Genomic DNA, 26762 nt, shown 5'->3' with positions numbered 1-26762 from the left:
CGCCGTTATTGACCTTATTAAAGTTGAGAGCTCTCGATCTGTGTACATTGAGAATAGCAAGCTAGTCCCAAGCCCTATTCATTGGTTCCTTGTGCAATTTCGATTGCTCTGGTCAATCACGGAGTAGCAACTACGAATTGTGCGGTCATCTATGCTCATGCTCATGCTCATGAAAAATGAAAAATGAAAAAACATAAAATATATTGTTTTCTTTTGAAAATTGTCCTTAAAATGTCTCATAAAAACACAATACATTCTATTGTTTTTCGCGAAAAAGTGTATGAAAATTTTCTCAAAATTTTATGGTTAAGATACATAACGACCACCATTTTTATTGTAAAAGTGCCATTTACCATTCGCCAAATGGTATAGAACAATAGGGGTGATGGTGAGTGTGCCGTGTAAATTACAATACGTTTAATGGTGAATATTTTTTGAAAAAATGGTGTTGTAACAATAAAATTTATCGTATTTTTATGATATTTTTATCAGGGTAGAAGCAGAGGGGTGTAAGTGACAAAACCCCACTTTCGAGGTTTAAAGTTTTTCACCAATTATTCATCCCATACAATATGTATGAAGTTCAAAATCGACTCAATTTTCTACGAATTATTGTAATTTTTCTAATCTGCTATTCTGCTATTCTGCTGCTATTATCAACGCATCCCCTGGCTTTCGCCCATCTGCGTTGTCTTTTCACTAGGCAATACGTCTACCAATTGATGTTTATGGGCTTGCCGGACCAAGTCATGTAGCTAAGCCAAACACCCCACCTACAACTGTTGGGTAGGCACCATTGTCCCGCCCACTGGTCTTTTACAGCTAGTTGTAGGTGCATGTGTGCGTGTAAGTATTGGTGTATGTGTGTTAGTGTTGGTGTATTGTAGTCGCCAACTCGTTCTAATTCACTCTGATTGCTAACACCCTACTGAACCATTACCCTCAAATCTGGCAATCTATGAAATAGAATGAGTTAAGCGCCTGTACATAATAGTCAATTAATCAAACAAGGAATATTAGTAATAAAGCGAAGATACAATGAAGCAACGCCCCGAACCTTGTGAGCACAAACCCCAAGAACCAAATGACAGGCTGCGCGAACAGTCGATCGACTGGCCACCACCAGTGAATAACCAATCGAGCAAACCCTCTAGCACAAACCGCCACCAGCTCTCCCGACCTGCGCACAACAAATCCGAGGCATAGCCCAGCCATAGCTTCCCCTTAAAACCAAAATGTAGATTGCAGAGCACAATACTTCCCAAGTAACCACGCAGCTCGGGCCGCAAATCACGCACAACACGTCACAAATAAGACAAACACTACCCCGCCCGTACAACCGAAACCGATCTAGCGTAGAGAAGGGTCTCTTTCCACTCCAACCCGGACTCAACTGCACCCACAGGGTAGCGCACCCCACACACACACTGCACTCATGCATTCATCACGACCCGAGCCGCACGGTCACCTGGGTTGCTTCTATCTGCATGACCTCACCCAACCCGTAACGCAGAGTTTAAATCCCTCTCTTGCATTACAAAGCATTCCCTCTTCCCAAAGTTTGTGCGTGGTATAAATGAGATTATAAAGCTGAAGAAATCGTCACCAACACAACCGCCAACAATGAGCACTCAATGGTGTCGGCAGAATCAATGACGACCCCTTCAGTCCCAAACCCAATTATCCTACACTACCCAAGTAACCACAATGCTGAAGCCGTACGCACTGCACGTACGAAGTACATACAGACCTACCCGCACCGCCCAAACAAACCACCTAGGCCGAACACAAGCGAAAAGCGGCACCACCACTGTTGAACCACGACTATACCAGTAGGTATAATCGCAATTAAGCCATCGTAGATCCATTCCCCGCTCTGACTCAGCCCTAACGATCCATAGCAATGCTTGTCAATATATGCACCCCACACACGCAACCCCCACAACCCAACAGTATGGTCACTTGAGTATCCCTGGGATTTTGATTACATGATGGTCAGGGATCACAGCCATCAAAACGTTCCACACTTTGCCAGGGCTTGCGACCTGTAACCATGATGATTTCCGCTATGGGAAACCATGATGGCTAGCGGTGTTATTGTAATTTTGTAATTTTTCTAATCATCATAATCAAAAAATAATCTTGAATCTTGAGCTCCCGAGAGCTTGAAATCTGGAGTTTTTTTTTATATGCTCAGCTTAAAATCGACGAAATGGTCACTTATAACCTTTTTATTCTGGGCTATCAATTCATCAAAACAATACGTTTTATGTCGAAGAAAACTAAAAAAACATTTTTTTGACCCTCATGTTCTGGCAAGTACACACGAATCGAACATCCTGGACTGCGTCATGAACCAACGAACACATATTCTCAAGATGTTTGCTTCACCCCAGTCCTCCCCTGTCCGTTTTCCGATTTCAGGTTTATATTGCCTGGAAAAAGCGAGCACTAGCGTCGTCGTCGTCGCCGCCCGCCATAGTCACCGATCCGGCTTATCAGGGATAACTATCTTAATCGAAAATGACTCTTGGCTGTTGGCTGATTGCTTGTCGGAAAACCGGAAGACCCTCTGCAGTAGCAAAAAGTAAATCGCATGTAAACAACTTCCGATGAGCTGTTTAATGAGAATGGAATGAGCTTCCACCGTTGATTTCTTTTTTTTTTGCATGGGAAGTGCGATTGTGCCGGGCAGGAAGTGGATATTATGCTTCTGTCAGAGGTTAAGGAGCTTGTCTTGTCTTACACTAAGATGTCTTGCATAGCGAATTAACTCAGAAGAATAAAGCAAGTTGACGGTGATTCTTTGGAAGCAGGCTTAACAGACTTGATTGATTCCTTTACATGTTTTTTGTTTGTTTGTTTATGAAAGAAAATATTCTCAACTTTAAAAAATGCTAATAAAAATCTGTATTTGCAGTAAACTTGTTAGTGGTATAGTTGTTGAGAGGTTATCATTTTACAGCTGACAGGTTTGTTATCCTTGTAGCCCATTAATTTGTAAAGTGACCGGAGCGAAAAAAAACAAGGACAAATAGATGCCCATTACACATGTCAGACATTCGACCGTATTCAATAAAACATCAGAATTGCACAAAAACTACTAGCTACCAAACATGCCTTTCAAAATCTCACAAAACTCAAAATCGGATCAAATGGGTCCAGAGGTAGGCGAGGGTGTGCCATTGTGGCACAAGAATGTGGAATGCATGTTGTTGATGCATATAAATCATCGCTGTTTACGAGCGTTCATATGACAAACAAAAATGACATCTGGTGGAACGACAATCAATGGCGGTGCGGTGGTGGCAGGGATATGACCAACGCTGATGGTATTGGAATGATATTGGAAACGCAACTAGCATAACGACGATGTCGACGACGACTACGGGGACACGATTTGCCGTAATGGAATGCAATTTTGACATTTTTTTTTGCAGTCAAAAGCAAGGTCAAATGATAGTGATTTGTTTTCATTCCAGTTGTTAGTGTGATGTAACAAAGCGATGTTCATATGTACCATGAAGGGTTCCTTTAGTCGACGTGGCAAACGCTTTGGTGTTCAAAACGACAATGCTAAGGATGAAAGGTTTGAAGCCCGATCGGTCCAGGATCCTTTCGCAATGGAAGTATTCTTGACTTTCTTGAATATGACACACATGAGAATTATAATAAACCGATTTCATTGCTTCTCTTACTTTTCCAGAATGAAACTTTAATTTCAAGCTGAAAGTTTTGACGAATTTTTAACTTATACAACATTTTCCTATTTACATATGCAAAAACTTCATAACCCTTCGTCATTATATACTGTACCTGAGCACAGTCCTCAATCAAAGTATAATCAGTAATTCTCATGCGTAAATGGGGTCCATTCAGAAAATAAACTGTCCCATCCAGAATAATAATAAAACTGATAACATCATCCGAAGACAGCCACCCCGAGATTCCCATCAGTTCATCCATAATTCAGCAATTTTAAATTAATGCGCCGAAAAGCCATAAATTACCCTTCTGTCACCAAAAGCGATAGGTATCGGGTCCGAATCAACCTCGAATCCTTTTCACAAATCTTCCTCTCCCCGCAAACCCCATTGCCCCCGCCCGGAACAGGAAAAGCGTTCTTATTACCTGTTGTTTGTGCGAGAAACTTCCGGCCCGTCCCAAGGTAGCTGTCGTCAAGTTGGTGTCCTTCACTCCGGCCTGATGCTGTTGCTGGTGCTGATGTTGATGCTGATGCGAGTTCCGCTTGGGAAGCGTGGCATAGCTCGGGGGTGGTTCGTGGCTTCGTTTCGTTTTGCTCGAGGGTGGCGATGGACTCGGCACTATCGTCGTCAACGGGATATCTGTGTCGAAAGAGTAGGTATCAGAGAATGCACGAATTCGGTTAGTCAGTCAGTCGGTCGAATTTGGTGGTTACAGTGACACAATTTGGTATTTGTATGGAAACCGGACAGTTCAACTTACTGGAGCACCTTTAACCCATATTCACTTTTACCAAGAATGGTTAAATGAATGATATGAATTGTAGCGAATTTTATGTAGTGGAGTTTAGGCTGCCACAAATTTCGATTTTCTCGGAATTTTGTCGGAATTAAACATCTTGAGGGGAGACAAAGATAAATTATTCAAGAAATTTCAAAATTTAAAGGTGAAGTTAGAGTCACCAAAAAAATTTCTTAACAAATCCGATGAGTTTAACGATTTTTCCTAATTGTTTGGGTATTTTATCATCAAATACATTTATTTTTTATTGTCCTTGGCGAGTCAAAGAGCACTGTGACAAAAGAAGAAAATGAGATTTGTTCCGGCCTTATTTGATGGTTCCTATGGGGCTGTTCATATATTACGTAGACCAGAAATCGGCCATCTCAGAAACACACCTCCCCCCCGCCTGGTAGACTTTTGTCCATGCAAAAAATCTAAAATTTGTATGAAGCGTAGACTTTAGCCAGACTATCCCTCCCCTCAAAAAGTCAACGGTCAATACAACAATACCTTCTGAAAAACTTTTGAAAAAAAAAATCTTGGCTAAATCCCATAACAAAATTTCTGAACCATTTTTTAATGAATTCCTGGAGGAATATATAGAAAAAATAGCAGAGGTACACTTGGAGAAAATCTTGGAGAAATTTCCTAGAAAATGCATAGAGGAATATCCGGGATCTACAGCTGTGTTCATAAAAATAGAAGAGAAAGCCGTTTTCCATACAAAATGAACAACTTTGAGATGCTGTAACTTTGTTCTGCTTTGAGAGATAGAGCTAAAAATTTTACCGCGAACTACAAATAAGGTGAATATTGTTTTAGCAAAATCTAAGAATTTTTGAAGCACGTGGAAAAAGTTAAACACTATGTGAAATTGATCAAAATAATAGCAGTGTTTGTTTTAATTATTGTTATTCAGTCAACATTTTCAATATTATTTACCTTATGCATTAACTTGTAATCAAGGTGTAAATTGTTTAGATAGCATGTGAAAATATGTTTAGCTTCTTCAAGATAAAGCTACATTTCAATTTATTTACACTGCTATTATTTTGAACAATTTCACATAGTGTATAACTTTTTTTCACGTGCTTCGAATATTCTCAAATTTTGTTAGAACAAGATTGATCATATTTGTAGTTCGCTGTCAAATTTTCAGCTCAATAGGTCATAGGTGGACAAAGTTACAGTATGTCAAAGTTGGCCATTTTGTGTGGAAAACGGCTCTCACTGCTATTTTTATGAACACAACTGTATGTGTGGATTTCTTTTGGAATCTCTGCAAAAATGTCTTCCAGCTTTTCCGTCAGAACCTTTCTAAGAATCTCTGGAAGACTCTGTAGAAGAAAAAAAAAACATCTGAAGGAATCCTTGCAGGATTTTTTAAGGTTTTCTGGAGCACGTTCTTAAGTCTTAGGGAAAAAGATTTTGTGGAAGAGTTTCTGACTGAATTTCGTTAGTATTTCCAGAATCATCTTTTGAAGTAAATCTACGAGGAATTTCCAAAGGAGTGCCTAAAAGCATTTCTTCAAGAATCTCTGGGAGATTTTTTCAGGAACTCGTGAAAGATTTTTTAAATGAATTTTAGGATGAATTTTAGTAAAGGTACATGGAAAAAGTTTTTTTTAAAGGAGTTCTTGGAGAAATTTGTAAATACATCTCTGGGGGAATATTTAGAGATGCGTAGGAAGAAATTATTGGTCGAATTTATAATAAAAGCCATGGGAGTTTTTCTGAAAAAATTCCCAAAAAAAATATAAAGGAACCCCTTGGGCAGTTTTTATGGGAATCCCTACAAAAATTGCCAAATGGATCTCACATTTTCTTTAAAAGAGTTCCTAGAGGAATTGACAACGAAATCCCGGGAAGATTTTGTGACAGAAATTGTGAATCTTTTGGAGGAATCCCTAGAGGAATTCTTGAATTTCCAGTACAATTTTTTGAAGGAATTTTGAAACATTTTCTGAAAAACTCTGGAATAGTTTCTGAATTCATCGTTGAAAATTTTAATAGAGGAATTTTTGTTGAAATTTCTGAATAGAAGGCGTCTATAACTGACGTAGCTTTTTAAGCGATTTTTAATACCCCTTCCCTCGTAGCATTTCGTTATAAATTCAGATACTCCCTCTATAAATGATGTAGCTTGTTAAACAACCCACCCCCTCCAAAAAATAATCATGACAAAAAAGCAAAAACACTCGAACTTTGCTCTGATTTCAATTTTAGCTTGTATGTTTATAGAATATAAATAAAATAGCAAGAAAACAATGCCGACTGCCAGGTTCAGATCGCCGACATCAAGACCATAGATGCAACCAGTGGAGATTGTCACCAAAGCTAATGACTCAATAAACCAGACATCGTTCTCCTTGATGCCACAGAACAGGAAATTGATAATGCCAATACAGTCAAATACCATAATAGCCTAAGAGCTCTTCCGAAGATATTAGTTTGCTCGCTAATAAATCTATTAAGAATATCAATTTGGTTTCATTTGAATGACATTTTAAGGACACTGCAGGAGTTTCTTCTTTCAGCAATTCATTCTGAAATTCCTCAAGGAGTTTCTTTTGAGATTCCCATTTTTGAGAATTTCTCCCTTTTTAGTTCCCCCAGCACTTCCTTCTAGAATTTCCTTTGGGATTCAAGAATTCCTCCTTCTTGTATTCCTTCAGTGGTTCCTTCAGAGATCCCTCCAAGAATTCCTTCCGGAGTTCCTTCTTAGATTCCTCCAAAAGTTCCTTCTGAGATTTCTCCAGGAGTATTTTTTTCTAAGGTTTTTCAAAAAGTTTATCCATGGTTTTCTTCACGAGTTCTTTCAAGGTTTTCTTCTAGTTTCTTCCACCAGCAGTTTATTCGGACATCTCTTTAGGGATTTTAACCGGAATTCCCTTTGAGATTCCATCAGAACTGCTTTCTGGGTTTCCCAAAGAAGTTCCTTTCGGGATTCCTCTAGGAGTTCCTTCTTGGTTTCCTTCAGGAACTCACTCAGATATTCATTCCGAGATCTCTGTGGGAAACCTTTTCGGCATTCTTTCAAAACCCTCCCAGGAGTTACTTCTGGCAATTCTCCAGAGGTTCTTTTTCGGATTCCTTCAGGAATTCCTTCCTGGATTCTTCTGGGATTCCTCGAGGGTTCCTTTCTAGGATTTATTCAGGATTTTTTCCCGGAATTACTCCAGAAACTTTTTCCGGCATCCCTTCATTCACTCCATCTAGGATTCCTCAAAATTTCCTACAATTCTGCAAGGTATCCCTTTACGGATTCCTCCCATAATTCCTTCTTGAGTTCCATTATTTTTTTCTTAGATTTCATCAGGAGTTATATCCAGATAATCTTCCGGGATTCCCCAAAAGTTATTTTCGGGATTCCTTCAGAATTCCTTCCTGGGTTCTTTCAAAAAAAAAATTTTCCTTTTTTCTTCAGAAATTGAACTAGGAGTTCCTTCTGAGAATCTTCAAATATCTCCTTCTGAAATTCTTCCTGAACTTCATTCAAGATTTCTCCAAAAGATTTATCTAGAATTTCTCCAGGAACTCCTCACGGAATTTCATTTGAAATTTATCTATGATTTTCTTTCAAGATTCCTCCAAGAGTTCCTTCTGCAATTCTTCCGGAAATTCCATCAGGGATTTCTTCTGAGTTTCCTCCAGATTCTTTTGGAATGTTTTCAGAAGTTTTTTTTTCTTGGATTCCTAGTGGGAATTTTTGTGGAAATCTTATTCTTCTCCTGTTGGGGAAACCTATAAAGAACACCATGAGAAAATCCTTACAAAGCTACTAGAGGAGCTCCTTAAGAAATTGTTGGAGGAATTCTTCGTGGAAGTCCTGTAGGAACTATATAAGGAACTCCTGGAATAATGTAATAATGTCAAACATTTCCTTTGTAATCTTAGCGGCGTGCAGTGTCCTATAGCAAGCTATTGGTCGTGAGAAGCATTTGAGCTAAATTGATTTTTGTCTGCATTACGCAGGATTTCAACACCATTTTCTCAGATACAGTTGTTGCGTCCGATAGCTGCATGTATTATGGAATAAACCCGGCATTTATTTCCATTATTTGTTATTTACATTAATGTGAATGGAAAAAAAAATCCATGCAATACATTTTTTTAGATTTACTGGATTATGATACTTAATGCAAGTAAAAAGTTTACTAATTACCAAATACTTTTTTCGATAGTCTTAGTAGAAAGCTACGTAGCATATCATAAACCCCTACCCTCTTGTCGGGGCCCGTGCCGCAGTGGTCTACACGTTCGCTTCATAACCGGATGGTCATGGGTTCGAACCCAGCCCCGGCACTTGCAATTTTTCGTCAGTTGCTCTTCCCTCCGAGAGCAGCTGGCACCTGACCCTCTTCGGAGCATATAGCTCTAACAGACCCGGAATTTGGATATCGGCGAACCGCAAATAATAATGGACCCCCCATCGGACTGGAAAAGAAACAAGCCACACATCAGCATCATCGTGCTCATCATTCTACCAAGGACAGGGTAGAAGAGTAAAAGAAGCACAAAGGCAACCAGTTCAATAAAGTAGAATAGAATAGAATACATTAAAGCGCTGTACAATGTGGAAGTGCAGCGTCCAATTGGAATCGCTCACCCTAGTGGACAAAAGAGCTGTAAATTAGGTTAAGTGATTAAGAGTAAACCCCCACCCCCTATCGTCACACTTCGTCACAAAATCACAAACACCCCCCTTCCCCCCAAAAAGCTACGTCATTTATGGTAAAATACCTGGAGGAATTTCTGCTCAAATTAATGGATATTTTTTTTTAGAAAAACGAAGAAATTGCGGAAGTAAATCATGCAAAATGCTTTTATTGAATTATTTGAGGAATTTATATAAAAGAAGGAATTTCCAAACAAACACCGAACACCGCAGAATTGCAACAAAATGCTACCAAGCAGATAGCAGTACAAACCTACACTACTCGTATAGATAAATCTGCCGTCAAAATCAGTTCTATGAAATGCTTGTCACTTATCTCTAAATTGCCGAAAGAACCCCTTTGAAGAATTTCAGAAGCAATTCGTTAAGGAATACCAGAGTAAATCCTCGGAAACATCTTCAAAGAAATCCCTGAATGAATTTTTGAACTTTTTGATTAAAAAAAGTGCCCATTGCTCAAAATATTGGCTTCTGAATCAGCCATACACATTTTTAGAGACAAAAGATTTCGTTCGAAAAAAGCCAGCGAAATGGTTTAATAATCAAGAATTAATTACCGTAAATTGGGGTGTAGTTGATCAGTGGGGTGAACCTGATCACTCAAATACCCACGGATATAGACTTTCAAGTAAGCAACAATTATATTTTAGCCATACGTAATCCAATGACGGAACATAAAGATGGAATGGTAACTTCTTTGAAAGTCGATATCCGTGGAAATTTGAGTGATCAGGTTCACCCCACTGATAGACTATACCCCAATTTACGGTACCTATATATGGCATAAACTCCGAGCCTTTTCTAGAAAACTCAGTTTTCATGCAGTTTTTATATGTTTGGGTACGATTTGGTATACAATTTAAATAAAAATGAAATAAAAATATGCTTCGAAATATATCGTTTACATAGAAGTTTACATAGCAGAAACAAGTTAAAACAAGTAAAACCTAGAAGAATCTGGAATCTGCACTACTAGCTAGATGAACAAGATGAGAGTTCTTAAATCAAGCAGTCATTTCCATCAAGTCCACGACTTCAATAAGAGCTTGACAATTTAAGGACACACTTGTTAGAATCCCAAAATGGCCGCCACAATGGCCGACTTTGGCACCTACTCACGATTTCGAGCGCACAAATCTCTTCATAAACCAAACCAGCTTATTACAAGTGAGCAAGAACATTATCATAAAATGTACTGTAATTTAAAAAAAAGACACTACACCGTCTTCAGCCAGAGGCTGCACAGACTGAACATTACACTAACACGAGACAACGGACAACACACATAACACCCAGTGGCCCAATGGAGAATTTTCCGTTTGACGAAAAGTTTTCTCCGACTGGAGCGGGAATCGAACCCGCACTCCGAGGCTTACGAAACGCTTAGACGACTGGCGTCGCTAACCGCACGGCCACGAAGCCCGTTAATTTGAAGCTTCCTTCTTGAGATTTGTGCGTTTGAAGTTCTGATACACTGTTGAAGCGGGATTTCATGACGTTTGTCCTTAAGATGTACGTGTTTAAATCTAAGAGTCAAAAGGTATTCAGAAATTCCTCCATAAGGATTTCTTCGGGAATTCCGTCTGATTGATTTCACCAAAAGTTGTTCAAATGTATCTTGGTGGATTTCTTTCCAGGATTTCCATCACAGATATATCATTTACAAGATTTTTCCCAGAGTTCCTTCAGCGTTTTCTATTAATATAAATAAGACTTTTCCCAGTGTTTTCCCCTCAGATGTGGTCTAGATTTTTCCTAGAGTCTGTACCGGAATTTCCCTTGAATTATTTCAGAAATTATTTCCATTGATCCTCCCGGAGTTTTATCAAAAGTTCTTCCCGGGATACCTCTCAAAGATTTGCGAACGATTTCTCCCAGAATTTCTACAGAGTTACTGCTGAGATTTCTTCTGAAGATCCTTTAAGAACTTTCTCAGGATTCTTTCATAGTGTTTCTGTAGGATTTCATCCCAGGACTTCTTTCAAAGCTTTTCCCTATATTGCTCCCTCAGTACCTCCCAGGGCTTCCCTCGGAGATCCTCGTGTGATTTTTCCAAGTCATGTAAGCTCTTCAAGTCAGCAGATTCCTTCCGCTGTTGCTCCTGGTATGTCACAGAGTTTTTCAGATTTTATTCTGGGCTTTTTCTCAAGGTTTCTTCCGGAAATCTTTCAGAGTTCTTTCCTGGATCCCTACAGTGGATAGCCTTTCTGTGGTTTACCCAGGCTTTTCCTCGAAGTTGTTTCTAAGATTTCTTGCTGTGATGGCCATGAGGTTCCACTTAAATATTGTTCCATAGTTCCCTATGTTCTTCTTAGAATTCCTTCACGGGATTCTTTAAGGGCGTTTCTTTTGTGATTTCTCCAATATATACTCCGAAAGTTATAGCCCGGAATGTTTATGTGTTTCTCGGGATATCTAGGATAGCCTACGAATTTTTTTTTTAATAAAAATACAGGAAAACTTTGAATGAAATCCAAGTGAAATCACGCAAAATCTAAGAAGAACTATTAGAAAAATTATAAGAAAAGCTTTGGAAGGAAAATTTCAAGAAAAACTGGGACATCTCAGGAAAATTTCAGGGAGTAATCTTGAGTGGATATACAAGGCGAATCCAAGAGAAACTTTTGATAAAAAATTCCAGAGGGACCAGGAACGAAATCCAGCCTAGTCTATGTAGCCTACACATACACAGCCATCTCTTCGAATAATCCTGAAAAATGATAAGCATTGATATTGATATTATTATCAAAACTTTCCACGTATTGAGGCTCACTGTTCAGCAACATTGAATACAATTGAACAAACCCATAGAACGGCGAAATCCCGTCAACCGGTCTTGTGTTAAGCAGAACCTTTGTAAGTGGCGTTGCTAAGAAAGTTAATGTCACTCCATTGATGTTCTCCTTCCTGGGTGGGACATGGGAAATTTCACCATATGCCCTGGCTCAAAAGTTTTTAATCATTCTGTGGGAAATATAATGACCTCTTCTCTGGTTATATAAAACAATCGAAATGATCCGTTTGGGAAACAAAAAAAAAGAAATTTGGAGAAAAACTCCTTAGGGGCCGTCCATATACCACGTGGACAGCTTGGAGGGGGGAGGGCGTTAGCGAAAAGTCCACGCTTGTCCACGAAGAGGGGGGTGGGGGTTCGTCAAATGTCCACGTGGACAACATTGACATATAAATTAGGACACAAGAATCAACAAACGAAACAAATTATGTCGCATTATTGATAAGATTCTCTTCAACAGTTCTTTCATACATTTTATTTTATTATACATTGTCTTTTGGTTGTAAGTTACTTCTTCAAGGGAAAAATGATGGTACTGATTCACAGACTAATTTGTTTTAAATTATCAGAATTTCTAATTACTTAGTTTTCTTCATCGAGGAATATACTAAAGATTTAAAATAGAGTGTAGACCATGCAAATGTTGGTGTTTCAGTCAGAAAATTTTCATTGAAGTTCTGTATGATTTTTTCTTAGATTCATATCAAATTTTTAAACTACTTCAAAGTTTCAAAGTACATGTAGGGATTTGCAGGCTTATCTCAAAAACTTTTTTCTGTAGGTTCATTTAAAATGACGCTTAAGATGTTTCTAATGGATATTAAAGTCTAAGCCTCACCAATACAATTTAGTAGCTGTAAATCTTGGTTTTTGTAAGAATCTAAGAAATATAATCTTATCTCAACAAAAATCTAAGATTTAAAATTACCTTATCCCAACAAAACAATCAGAGAATCATAGCTTGAATAAACATTCTAAAAAACACTGTCTTCAACCAGAGGCTGTACAGACTAAACACTGAACAATCACTAACATTAGGCGATAGACATTACACGAAAAACACCCAATGAAGAATTTCCGTTTGAAGAAAATTCTTCACCAACTGGAGCAAGAATCGAACCCACACTCTCACAAACATTAAGCTGAATTAAAAACAATGTTGTAAACTTGATGGTAGTTGCGACTGGAACTTGATGTTAACTTTTATGTTCGGCTATCTCAGTCATACACTTAATTAGACGTTATATGTTTATTTTACCCGACGTTTCGGCCATTGGGTGTGGCCTTTTTCAACGGAAAAATGGTTTCCCTTGAAAAAGGCCACACCCAATGGCCGAAACGTCGGGTAAAATAAACATATAACGTCTTATTAAGTGTATGACTGAGATAGCCGAACATAAAAGTTGTAAACTTGTAGGTACATATTTTGTGCTACTTGTTTGTATTCAATGTAACGCTATAGAATATTTGTATTTTATAAAGATTTCAATTATATTCAAACATGTTTTACAAAAAAAAACAATTAAAAAAAAACTTTTTGCAATTTCTCATCGTAATAGGCTGTTTTACCTCACGCAAATCTGACAGGAAAAGGCCTACTTTCCCACACTAAATTATCAGTGCTGTAATGGTTCATTACAGCACTGATTTGCGTTGCGTAATGAACCATTACAGCACTGTTTTCAGTTTTGATCAACTTCTTGATGCTTTCTGGACGCAGGTTTGAAAAATTGTGACAACTGCATAGTCCATAGTATAACCTGCTATGATCAGACTTTCTTAACCCGTAAAGTACCAGGACGAACCAAAAATTTTCAATCTGCTCGTTCTCAGCAGTGCATTGACCGATTCTCAAAAACTTGGACTTTTATTCAAGGGGAATAGTTGTACTAACTTTTACTTTTGGTGCCGCCCCGCGAAACCCCTCCCCCCTTCCGGGGGAGGCAAATATGTCTGTGTTTTTTTCCTATTCTTCTGCTAGTTTGAGCAAATGCTTCAGGTTTTTCAGTAATTTCGATAACCAGCATCCAAAATCCCACCGGAGAAGTATAATTTAGTTGTATGACAGTGTCCAACATTGTTGGGGACCATTTGGTTTCGATGTAAGAGTACCAGGCCCACCGGAAGATCCGGAACATCCGTAAAAATGGCCATTTGATGAAAATTCCTCTAGAGCTATGCGATTTTTTCCAATACAATAAAAATTCTTGGTCTAAGACCATAGTCAATGATTCGTTCCTCTTATGGACCACAGTGGCCACTTATTTGCCCACCGGAAGATCTGGAACATCCGTAAAAATGGCCATTTGATGAAAATTCCTCTAGAGCTATGCGATTTTTTTCAATATAATCAAAATTCTTGGTCTAAAACCATCGTCAATGATTCGTTCCTCTTATGGACCACAGTGGCCACTTATTTGCCCACCGGAAGATCCGGAACATCCGTAAAAATGGCCATTTGATGAAACTTCCTCTAGAGCTATGCGTTTTTTTCCAATACAATCAAAACTCTTGGTCTAAGACCATAGTCAATGATTCGTTCCTCTTATGGACCACAGTGGCCACTTATTTGCCCACCGGAAGATCCGGAACATCCGCAAAAATGGCCATCTGATGAAAATTCCTCTTCGGTCCACAAGCCAATTATTGACTACGGTCTTTGTCCAAGAATTATGATTGTATTGAAAATAAAATCGCATAGTTCTAGATGATTCTTCATAATAAGAAATTTTTTACGGATTTCCCGGATCTTCTGGTGGCAAATAAGTAACCACATTGATCAATATGATTATTCAATCATTGACTACGGTCTTAGACGAAAAATTTCGATTGTTTTGGAAAAAATCGCATAGCTCTAGAAAATATTTCATGAAATGACAATTTCTACGGATGTTTCGGATCTTCCAAAGGGTCAAAAAGTGGCCACTTTGGTCCATAAGAGTATCCAATCATCGACTATGGTCTTAGACCAAGAATTTTGATTGTATTGGAAAAAAAATCGCAAATTTCTAGAGGAATTTTCATCAAATAGCCATTTTTATGGATGTTTCGGATCTTCCGGTGGGACAATAAGTGGCCACTTTGGTCCATTAGAGGAACGAATCGTTGACTATGGTCTTAGACCAAGAATTTCGATTGTATTGGAAAAAATCGCATAGCTCTAGAGGAATTTTCATCAGATGGTCATTTTTACGGATGTTCCGGATGTTCCGGTGGGCCAATAAGTGGCCACTGTGGTCCATAAGAGGAACGAATCATTGATTATGGTCTTAGACCAAGAATTTTGATTGTATTGGAAAAAATTGCATAGCTCTAGAGCAGTTTTCATCAGATAATCATTTTTACGGATGTTCCGGATCTTCCGATGGGCCAATAAGTGGCCACTGTGGTCCATAAGAGGACCAAATCAGTGACTATGGTCTTAGACCAAGAGTTTTTATTGTATTGGAAAAAAATCGCATAGCTCTAGAGGAATTTTCATCAAATGGCCATTTTTACGGATGTTCCGGATCTTCCGGTGGGCCGATAAGTGGCCATTGAAGTCCATAAGAGGAACGAATCATTGACTATGGTCTTAGACCAAGAATTTTGATTGTATTGGAAAAAATCGCATATCTCTAGAGGAATTTTCATCAAATGGCCATTTTTACGGATGTTCCAGATCTTCCGGTGGGCCAATAAGTGGCCACTTTGGTCCATAAGAGGAACGAATCATTGTCTATGGTCTTAGACCAAGAATTTTGATTGTATTGGAAAAAATCGCATAGCTCTAGAGGAATTTTCATCAAATGGCCATTTTTACGGATGTTCCGGATCTTCCGGTGGGCCGATAAGTGGCCACTGAAGTCCATAAGAGGAACGAATCATTGACTATGGTCTTAGACCAAGAATTTTGATTGTATTGGAAAAAATCGCATATCTCTAGAGGAATTTTCATCAAATGGCCATTTTTACGGATGTTCCAGATCTTCCGGTGGGCCAATAAGTGGCCACTTTGGTCCATAAGAGGAACGAATCATTGACTATGGTCTTAGACCAAGAATTTTGATTGTATTGGAAAAAATCGCATATCTCTAGAGGAATTTTCATCAAATGGCCATTTTTACGGATGTTCCGGATCTTCCGGTGGGCCGATAAGTGGCCACTGAAGTCCATAAGAGGAACGAATCATTGACTATGGTCTTAGACCAAGAATTTTGATTGTATTGGAAAAAATCGCATAGCTCTAGAGGAATTTTCATCAAATGGCCATTTTTACGGATGTTCCGGATCTTCCGGTGGGCCTGGTACTCTTACATCGAAACCAAATGGGCCCCAACAATGTTGGACACTGTCATACAACTAAATTATACTTCTCCGGTGGGATTTTGGATGCTGGTTATCGAAATTACTGAAAAACCTGAAGCATTTGCTCAAACTAGCAGAAGAATAGGAAAAAAACACAGACATATTTGCCTCCCCCGGAAGGGGGGAGGGGTTTCGCGGGGCGGCACCAAAAGTAAAAGTTAGTACAACTATTCCCCTTGAATAAAAGTCCAAGTTTTTGAGAATCGGTCAATGCACTGCTGAGAACGAGCAGTTTGAAAATTTTTGGTTCGTCCTGGTACTTTACGGGTTAAACATGGCTATGAACATCAGTGTGCAGTTTGATGTAAAAGTTTTGTTTAAAACTATCCTGAAATGATAATTTATGAAATTGCAAAAAACGTTGTACGCATCTCGGTGCAGAACTCGATTTTTACAGCACTCGTCGTACTTATCCAACTCGGCAAGCCTCGTTGGATAAGTGTATAACTCGTGCTGTAAAAATCTTCATTCTTCACCTCGTTGCGTAAACTACTATTTCAAAATCACTTATTCTTTTTTTTTTAGAAATATGGAAAAAAAAAACTTTTTTTCTGATGTCCACGTGGACAATGGGGGAGGGGGGTAGGAGTGAATGAAAAGTCCACGCTTGTCCACGGGGAGGGGGGAGGGGTTAAAAAACCATGAATTTTCTGTCCACGTGGTATATGGACGGCCCCTTAGAAGAATTTCTGCAAAAATCTTGCAAAAATCCTAAACCAAGTGTTGGAAAGCTTTTCCGGAAAACCACTAAGAGGAAACTCTGTAGGAACTCTGGATTTTTTTTAGGAATTCTGGAACGAATCTCCCAAGAAATTTCCTGCAGAAACCCCATGAGAAACGCCTGCAGAAATCCTAGGAGCAACTCTGGTAGAAAACCCAGAAATAGCTTTCAGAGGAGGAACAATGGAAAGTTCTGAAAGGAAATCGGAGAGCGAATCTGGTAAAACACCAGATGAGATCTTCCGGAAAATCCTGGAAAATCATATGAGAGAAATTACTGAAAGAATTGTCTTCTCCAGAGCTCAGTGCTCATTATGACCGAAATTATGATCAGTCAGCGTCCGACAGATTCCGACTACTATAGACACTCTTATGTGCGATAACAAGATCCAAACTTCGTACATGGTGGATAATTTACCTCGGAGTTGGCTGCAAATATTATTTGGCCACGACTTGTATAACCAATTTCAAATTTGAAATGAATTTGTTTTCCCGAAATCTCTGCCATGGTTTAAAATTTTAAGTTGGTATCCTTAGTGAATTTGTTCATGCCGATGTGAATCTTCTATTCAAATGATCTCTAGTTAGAGATTATATCACAAAATGGTGCTGTAGCATGATTAATTTAAGTTGACTATATAAAGGCCCAGAAAAAGATAGTTTTCCAGTGAAGGTATTTTCTCTGGATTCTTGCAAGCATTCCTCTCGGGATTCTTTCGGGGACTCCCAGTGTTTCCAAAATTTCTTCAGGATTCTTTCAGGAATTCCTCTAGAATTCTATAATGGATTTCTTCCGAAATTTCTTGATGGATAGCCGGGATTTCCCTAGGGATTGTCCCGACATACCTTCATAGATTTTTCCGGGATTTGTTTAGGCATTCCTTCCGGGGATTCTTTAGAAATTTTTCGTGCGTTTCTTTCAAAGATTCCTCTTGGGACGTTTTTAAAATCAGCCAGGGATTCGTTAAGGAAATTCTTCCGGGATTCCCCTAGGGATTTTGCAGGGGTTTCTCCCGGGATCTTTCCCGGCATCTTATCCGAGATTTCTTCTAGGATTTCCATGTAAACTCAAACTGCCTAATAAATAAAAAAAATCTCAACATTTTTTCAATGTGGTTTCAGAACAGTTCACAACCACGAGAGGAACAGCACTTTTATACAACGGTGGCATGAGTTTCTGTCTTACCCATTTTCACATAGTTTTGCGTTTTTGACTGTTTGGATTCTTTAAAGTTTGCACACGTCTCAAAATTCATGAAGGAATTATCTGGAGATATTCCTCAATAGGTCCTCCAAGGATTTTTACTAAAGCTTCTCATAAGACTTCGCCGGGAGTTCCTTCCGAGATTTATCGTGGAGATTTTTCATAAGATGGAAATTCCGAGAGAAGTTTTTGAAAAATTCCCGAAAGGAGCGATTTTTTACTATTTCTCTCTGGATTACTTCTTGGACAACCTTTAAATGAGCATTTAGAGGACAGGCATAGGAGCTATTGAATCCAAGAGGAACTCTTGTGATGAATCCTCTGAAAACTTCTACATAAGAGAAGTTCCAGAATGAACCCCGGAAGGAGTGAAATGCACTTCGACAGCAACCTCAGGAAAACATTTAGCAGAAATTTGCAAGGTAATCCGGGAGAAATTCTGCAAGAATCTCTACTAGAAAATCTGAATAGCTCTCTGCAAGAAATTTCTGGAAGACATTTTAGAAAAAAAAACACGGAAGAAACAACTACAAAAACACCGAGACGAACATTTGCAGAAATCTAGAGAGAACCTGACGAAGATCTCGCAATGAACTATCAGAAATAAATATTGGAAAACCTCTAAAACAAACCAGAAAAACCTCAGAGGTATCTAGAGAAAAACTTAAGGAGACCTCATTAGGAACTTTATGAACAAATCTGAGATCTCATCTAGATGAAATGCACTGGCAACCCTGAGAAGACATTATTTACATATTCCAAAATAAACTAAGGAAGAAATCCCAGGAAAACATCTAAGAGAACTCAAGGTAAGAACTCCATATCACTCAAAAAACCTTTAGGAATTCTGCGCGAAACTCTTGTGGGCGATTCAGGAATTAAATTGAATGAAATCTTGAAAAAAAGTCTTGAAAGAACTTTTTTAACAAATAACTTCTCTAAATAATCCGGGATAAATTTGAGGAGAAAATTTTTAGATAATCTTCAGCAGAACTCATGCGGAAAACCTGGGATAACTTCTGGTAAAAAATCCTGAGAGAAACACTATCCAATGCTCTTGGATAGAATTTCGGGTGAAATTCTATGTTGAATTTCAAAACAATATCAGTAAGGATGTTCTTTAACATAAACGAATTTCTGAATAAAATTTCATGCTCTGGAAGGGCTCTTCCAGCCCAAAATTGCCTCTTGGATGACCCAGACTGGCACATTTTCTTCTGTAGCAATTACAAAGGTTCCGAAAAGCCCGTATTCAAGTGAGGGGTTTTGAAGGTTCCCTCAACGAGTTCCTGCCTGCTGAGATTCCTCCAGAAATTTCTTTTTTTTTTTTAATTTCTTTATATGTGAATTTTAACTTAAGCTAATTCTTCACACTCCTCAAAGATCTTCTTCTGGGATTTCTCACGGAATTTTCTCTGGGATTCATCCAGGAAATCTGCCTAGGATTCTTGGAACCTGCCAGGATTCCTCTGTTTACTTTTTCTGTGATTCCTCTTAGAGGAGTTCTCTTTGTATTTCATACAGATCATTCTGGAATACTTCTTGAAATTTATTCTGACATTATCTTGGATGATCCTAATGTAAACCCTCAAAAAGTTTGTTACTGAGTTTCTCCAAGAACTGTTTTAATGGAATTCCTCATGTATGTATTCTTGAAAATATCCTACTACTCCCAAAAAGAAATCTTCCAGCAGTTCATAAACAATCCTCCTCGTTTCGTCTGGGTTTCCACCAATAGGTGGGTTTAGAATGAATTTATATTTCTACATAAATAACCTCTGGGAAATTTCTGTAGACATTTCAAAAAGAGCTTCAAAAAGATTCACAGAAGAAACTCCTAATTGCTTCCATGAAGAACCCTGTAGAGTGATCTCAGGAGTAATTCCTAGAGAAATCTCTTAACGCTTCAGCGCGCGTGCTGTTGTAAAAAGTACAACACTACCAAAAAACCTCGCTTTTCGTATGCAGCGCGAGCGCGATGCAGTTTCGGTTGCTTGATGGCGCGCGTCCTGGAAGGTTAAATAATTATTGAACTAACCCTGTGCTACACTTTTCGTACGAGATCTCTGGATTTTTGTATTTGTTGACACACTTTGCTGATATCACCGTTCAACACCAAATTTTGTTATGGGATGAGAAAAAAAAATAACAGGGGTTTGGGACCCCAGAAGTGTCATAGTGAAAGATTTTTTGAAAAATATTGGACCAGGCCTTCACAGTTTAAGACTAAAGTTTGTATGGAGAACTTGGGGTGTTCAATTGATATGCGCGTTAGAACGGGCTGTGCATATATTTAGGCGTTAGACAATAACGAAACAAACCTGAATACCGAAAACGCCTAAATATATGCACCATACGTTCTTATGCGCGTATCAATTGAACACCCCAAGTTCTCCATACAAACTTCGGTCTTAAACTGGATCGGTCCAATATTTTTCAAAAAATCTTTCACTATGGCACTTCTGGGGTCCCGAACCCCTGTTATTTTTTTTCTTATCCCATAACACCAAATGTTGTGAAATTTTGTCGAGCAGTGTATCTCGCTCCCATCTGCAGAGCGTGACGTAATAAATTAAAGGTATGTCTTCTATGAAATTCCGTGAAAAATTTCTTGCGATTGTCAAGACAAAACTTATTTAGAAATTGCAGTAGAAACTCCCGGAAGAATCTTATGCGGAGCTCTCTGAAGTTCTCTGAATTCCAGTAGACACTGGGGAAATCATGGAATAAGCTGTTGGAGAAATTTCTGAGAGAACTCCTGAAAAATTCCCAGAACGAAAGATTATAATCGACTCGAAGAATTTCAGAGCACTCTAAGAAATACCAAAATAAACTTCTGGAAGAATCCTGAAAGAAATTTCCGGAAAAAATCCTGCAAAAAACTCCTGGAGGAATCTTGCAAGGAATTCCTCAGAGGATTCCGGGTGCAATCTCAAAATGAAAGCACTGAGGAATTCCAGATGGAACTCGTCGTAAAATGTCAGAAGGCGGAAGTCTTAAAAAAGGGAATCCCAAAAGAAACTGCCTGACTTTCTTGAGAAATTGTAGAAAGTATTCCTGGAGAAATACACTGGAACCACTTTTCATGCCATGAGCTGGGCTGGGGATGCATAAAAAGATGTAATTTTATGCATTAATTGCTGTAATGAGGAACTTAGTTCGCGAGAACAGGTCTTGCTTCTAGGCATTTGATATAGGACGTTTGCAAAGAAATTGAAAAAGGGGGTTTCAAGGAGCTTCAGGGACGTTTCAGGAGATTTTTTCAGGGGATTTCAGAAGCCCTTTAGGGGGGATCCGACAGGTTTCGTTACCGTTTCAATGGGATTACAGGGTTTTAGGAACGTTTCAATAGTTTTCCGGGAGTTCCAGGGACGTTTTTTTAAGACACGGACACCATCTTCAGCCAGAGGAGTTTAAAGAGCGATCTCGGGAACCTTTGAAGGATGTTATAAGAAGTTTCGGGGTCTTTTAAAGCCATTTCAGAGAATTTCAGAAGGTTTCAGGAACGTTTTAAGTATGTGCGGATGGTTTAAGGGGCGTTTGATAGCATTTCAGGGACGCTTCAAAAGGAAAGGTTTCCAGGTGCTTTTCAGATGGGTTTATCAGAGTCACTTCTAATTGGTTACGAGGATTTCAAGCAAGTATAATTGGGAATATGGAGGTTTCAGGGACGTTTTAAGGCTTTTCATAAGGGCAACAAGGTGTTACCAGAAGTGCTCTGAAGAGTTTAAGGGCATTCAGGGGCGTTTCAATAGTCAATAGGCCCCAGATATTCTATGGAACCTCTCTGAAACACCGTGCGAATCCCTGAAACACCCATGGACCTCCTAAAATGCCATGACGCCCCCTGGAACGCTTTTGAGGCCCCCTGAAGTGCTCCTGAGAAGCACTGGAGCCCCCCATGAGACCCCCTGTAAGCATTTGAAACACGTCTGAGACCCGCTCAAATACTGCTGTGACGCCTTGGAAATTTGCAGAGTCCCCCTGAAGCACCACTAAGTCTGAAACCTTGAGGTTTGATTTTTTAACACTATCCTGTCCTCAATCGAAATCGAGTTACTGTTAGTTACCAGCCAAAACGTTTGGCCAAATAAGGATCCGGTGTAGCACAGCACACACCAATCGGTTCCTGCCCGGTGAGTGTGTATCAATTTTCAGTAGGATTTATGGGACATACCGATAAATTCGCATTGGAGACGACGACGACCATTGAAAGATGGCTGATGGCAGTTTTGTGCGCTCTGCCAGCCAAAAGAGACAGTGAATGACATACTAACCTGCCTCGTCCGGACTGGGGTTTCCGTTGTTGTTGCGAGATCCACTTCCGGTGCCGATGGTAAGTCCGGTGGTGGTGGTAGCAGCGGAGGTACTGTTGTTGCTGCTACTACCGCCCGGCATCGTTTGGGACTTCCGCCGACGGGACCGATCTCGTTGATAGTAGATTCCGGCGAAGATGAGCATATTTAGCAACAGGAGCAAGCAACCAACACCGACTGTCACTCCCAGGGCGGCGGTGTAACTGCCGAAAGTAGGAGAAACCGGATAAAGAGAAAGATTTATGGGTTGTTATCATGCTACTTATCTCTACTTGGAGTGCGACCGGTTAACAGGTTCATTATAAGGTTGTGAAAAGCACGGTGAATTCAGACGTTCTTTGAAAGTGTACTGTATCACCATTCAGATACCCACCTGTAGTAGTGCCGATTGGCCAGCTTCTCTAGCAGTTCCTCTTCCTCCTCCTCAGTCAAGATGCCCCCCTCCGAATTCGCTTCCTGAAGCACCTCGCCCATCGTCGGATCTGGAGTGCACTCCGTCCCGAACAGTTCCTGCCTCGATTCCTGAGCATCGTTGATACTTCCCAAGCCTCCGGCGCCGGCTCCTCCTCCTCCACCGCCAAACATCCGCGGCCGGCTAAACGACTCGGCCCGAACTGATCCTGCCCGGCGGAAAAGTGAAAAGAAGAGAAAAGACGAATAGGACATAACGATGATTAGATTCACTCGCATTATGCTTGGTAATGGACCACATCGCATTCGTCGTCAACGGCATCATCCTTCACCCGCAACCACTGCACCGCGCACCGGTCCAGGTCCAAACCCGGTGTGCGGCAGCGTCAACGGTCCCTTTGTGGTAGAAATTTTATTCAATTCCCAGCGCCTGGAGTCAACTTTTAATTTCATGCAAATTTAAACATGACAATGTGCACAATGCCGTGGACGTTACGCTTGTATCACGGTTCGGTGTGGACAAGGACACTGTTGACCCACATCCATCCCAACCAGGCTGGCAGCCGGACAGGTTTCTATCGAGGACGAGGTGTGTGTATGTTGGTAGAGGTAGACAAGGCGTAGTGGGTTGGTGCAATTTGTGGCTTTTCTATTGTATCACCTTCATCGCCAACTTTTATTTCAATGCAGGGGTTTTCAACTTATCTGGTTTGTAGTATTCGTATCATAAGTATGAGTGTTCAATGAAAACTTCTAATAACTGAATAACAACCGCATATCATCAATAGGGTACAAATACTTCTATAAATTCTGTACACCTAGGTATATTCAACATATATTGTTTCCATTACTTTTGTTATCATGGGATCTCACTTCTTACAAAAAATACAAAAATAAAGAATCAAACAAGAAGCACTCAATCCTTTTATTTTGCGTAGGATGGAAATGGCAATAGTACGCCCAAAATGGAAACGAATACCCTATTTCTGTTTTAGTTGTAATCCATAAACGTAAAACCCAGAGACAACCACCGGCCAACTCCCTTGTTTTGAGGCCCCCTGTTCTGGAAAGCCTTCCAGCACGTGTCCAGGAATAAACTGTATATACTTTTGTTTTTGATTTAATCCTGTCCTTTTGGGGACGAGAAGGGGGAAACGAGTGGCAACGGCACACGGTGGAAAAAGTTCAGCTCTACAACTTGAATATGGCTAGAACGTGTCGACAGTCGAGAGCCTGCCTGCCGCCAATCCGACTGAACTGTCCAGCAAGCAGTTATGAAAAGTGATAGTTTTACAGCGATTAAAAATTCAAAACAACACTCCCGGGTGCTGCTAGCCAGGGCAGAAGTTTTCGAACAAAAATGTGGAATACATAGTAAGATCGGAAGGGGTTATGATGTGCGGTGGTGTATTTTTTACTACATTGATTTGCTTTTTTTTGTCGTCCTGGACGTAGAATTCATTTGCAGGATTTTGTATATGCTGATGAGTGTTCAACCTTTATTTCATTACATTTATTAAGCGTTACATTACAATTATAATAATAAAGCTGAATCAACAATTCCTCACCACAACACTCGGATCGTGGCTGCAGACCTTCATCCTCAGTCCCGTCCCACTTTTGCACCTGGTCAGCCCACCTTGCACGCTGTCGTCCGGGTCTTTATGTACCATCCGGATCACTTACACCAGCTTTGCAGGGTTATTGTTCAGTGCTTTTACAACATGTCCTGCCCTTTATCGAATCCTCCAGTTTTAGGAACATTCCATATGCTAGTTTCGACGTGTACGCCACATATCACTCTGCTGAACACTGCAAATATGGTCCAAAACACTAGACGCTTGAACACTTCGAAGGCTTGTGTGAATATTGTGTAACTCACTGGATCAATCCGTACCCCGCCATACTAGCAAACTACAGTAGAATTACTTGGCATAATCCGGATTCACACGATGAAGGCGTCTTGCTCCGCCAAAGCTCCTCTCCTCAATGAGACAGCTTCACACTGACACTGTCGTCACGGTACTGGCTGTCACTGATGCTTGCTAAGGGATGGACAGGACACGCAAGGGGAATACCAGTAATCTATATTCACACCCCGGCACGGTAAAGGCTGGGTATGCTGCGCAATTCAGATCCCATTGTGATCCACTAGCCTCTGCCCAGCAACTCTTATCCCTACCTCCTCGCGGTACCGGCCAGAAACTATGAGCAACCTTAGGAAAGATCGGGTAATCAACCCCGGTGGGAACTTTGGTCGTAAGCTGACAGGGAAGGGGGGGGGTTTGCTTCGGCACACCTGAGCGTCTGTTCTCCAGGAGGAGCGGCTCACAACAGCGTCTGATCCCCATGTTAGGGGCGGCTGATCTACGTCCGAGTGCCAGAAAAGGACTCTAAGCTCAACTGTGCACTATGGTCCTCCGGAAAGTAGGGGGTTGGTGTCAGGCCCTACGAGCCAGCCGTAAAAAAACATTGTAACGTAAAATCAGCAACAGAATAATACGAACCGAGACCAACGGCAATGACCCCAGCGAACAAAAAGGACTTGCGATTGGAAACTCGGTACGTGGAACTTCCGATCTCTCAACTTCATTGGGAGCATCCGCATACTCGCCGATCTACTGAAGGACCGCGGGTTCGGCATCGTAGCGCTGCAGGAGGTGTGTTGGACAGGATCTATGGTGCGAACGTTCAGAGGTAATCATAACATCTACAGGGGATAGACAAAATGATCGGGACAGGCAAAATTTTCACTTTTCAAAAAATGTTCAAATAGCTGTAACTATTCGAAAAGTGCATCGAAAAATCTGAATTTTTTACTGTAAGTTGATCAATAAGTTGTGTATCGATGGTCCAATTTTGGAAAAGATCGGGCTTTTCTGTACGAGGCTATAAAGATTCTAGGAAAAGGTAAAATTATCCGATAGCCAACTTTGAGCTGTTATATCTCCGGATGCAATAAACCGAATGCAATGAAATTTTGACCATTTATGACTTACATAATGAGCTTTGAAAAAAGTTTGACTTAACATGAAATTATTAACAAGAGACAAAGTTATAGCGATTTCATTTATTTTATGATTTTTCAGAAAACTGGTCTATTTTTAATATGCATCCCATTACTTTTTCAATTCATTACCGGTTATGTTGTTACTTTCCATCAAAACATGTTTATATACAAGTCAATTAAAGGGAATTTATTTGAACTATAATTAGAATCTTGAATTTTGAAACGATGTTGAAGTTTTGGAAAATTTGGTGTTTTATTAGAAAAATAGTCTAATCGTCATAATTTTCTTCCGTGTAAACAATTTTAGGTTATGTCAAATGTTTTTCAATGCTCATCATATAAGTCATAAACGCTCAAAATTTCATTGTATTTGATTCATTGAATCCGGAGATATAACAGTTCAAAGTTAGCTATCGAAGAATTTTGACCATTTTCTTGAATCTTTATAGCTTCGTACAGAATAGCCCGATCTTTTCCAAAATTGGACCATCGATACACAACTAATTGATCAACTTACAGTAAAAATTTCAGATTTATCGATGCACTTTTCAAAAAGTTACAGCTATTTCAACATTTTTTGAAAAGTGAAAATTTTGCCTGTCCCGATCATTTTGTCTATCCCCTGTACCAGAGTTGCGGCAACACACGTGAGCTGGGAACAGCTTTTATAGTAATGGGCGACATGCAGAGGCGCGTGATCGGTTGGTGGCCGATCGACGAAAGAATGTGCAGGTTGAGGATCAAAGGCCGATTCTTCAACTTCAGCATAATAAACGTGCACAGCCCACACTCCG

The 26762-nt window shown here is 39.8% G+C and overlaps 1 protein-coding gene across 1 annotated transcript in view; it reads right to left on the bottom strand.

Moving 5' to 3' along the window:
* The window catches only part of LOC109410581 (neuroligin-1), a 331884-nt gene that overhangs the window by 33113 nt on the left and 272009 nt on the right, over positions 1–26762 (bottom strand). Inside the window, exons 11-13 of the mRNA XM_062855958.1 lie at positions 22921–23167; positions 22509–22750; positions 4132–4346 (exon numbers count right to left, since the gene is read on the bottom strand). Coding sequence (XP_062711942.1) covers positions 4132–4346; positions 22509–22750; positions 22921–23167 — 704 coding nt within the window. The remainder of the gene's footprint in view (positions 1–4131; positions 4347–22508; positions 22751–22920; positions 23168–26762) is intronic.

The sequence above is a fragment of the Aedes albopictus genome, chromosome 3 (assembly GCF_035046485.1).
Source record: "Aedes albopictus strain Foshan chromosome 3, AalbF5, whole genome shotgun sequence".
NCBI classification, from domain to species: domain Eukaryota; kingdom Metazoa; phylum Arthropoda; class Insecta; order Diptera; family Culicidae; genus Aedes; species Aedes albopictus.
The sequence above is the reverse complement of the archived record's forward strand: the minus strand, read 5'-3'. Positions and strand labels throughout refer to the sequence as shown.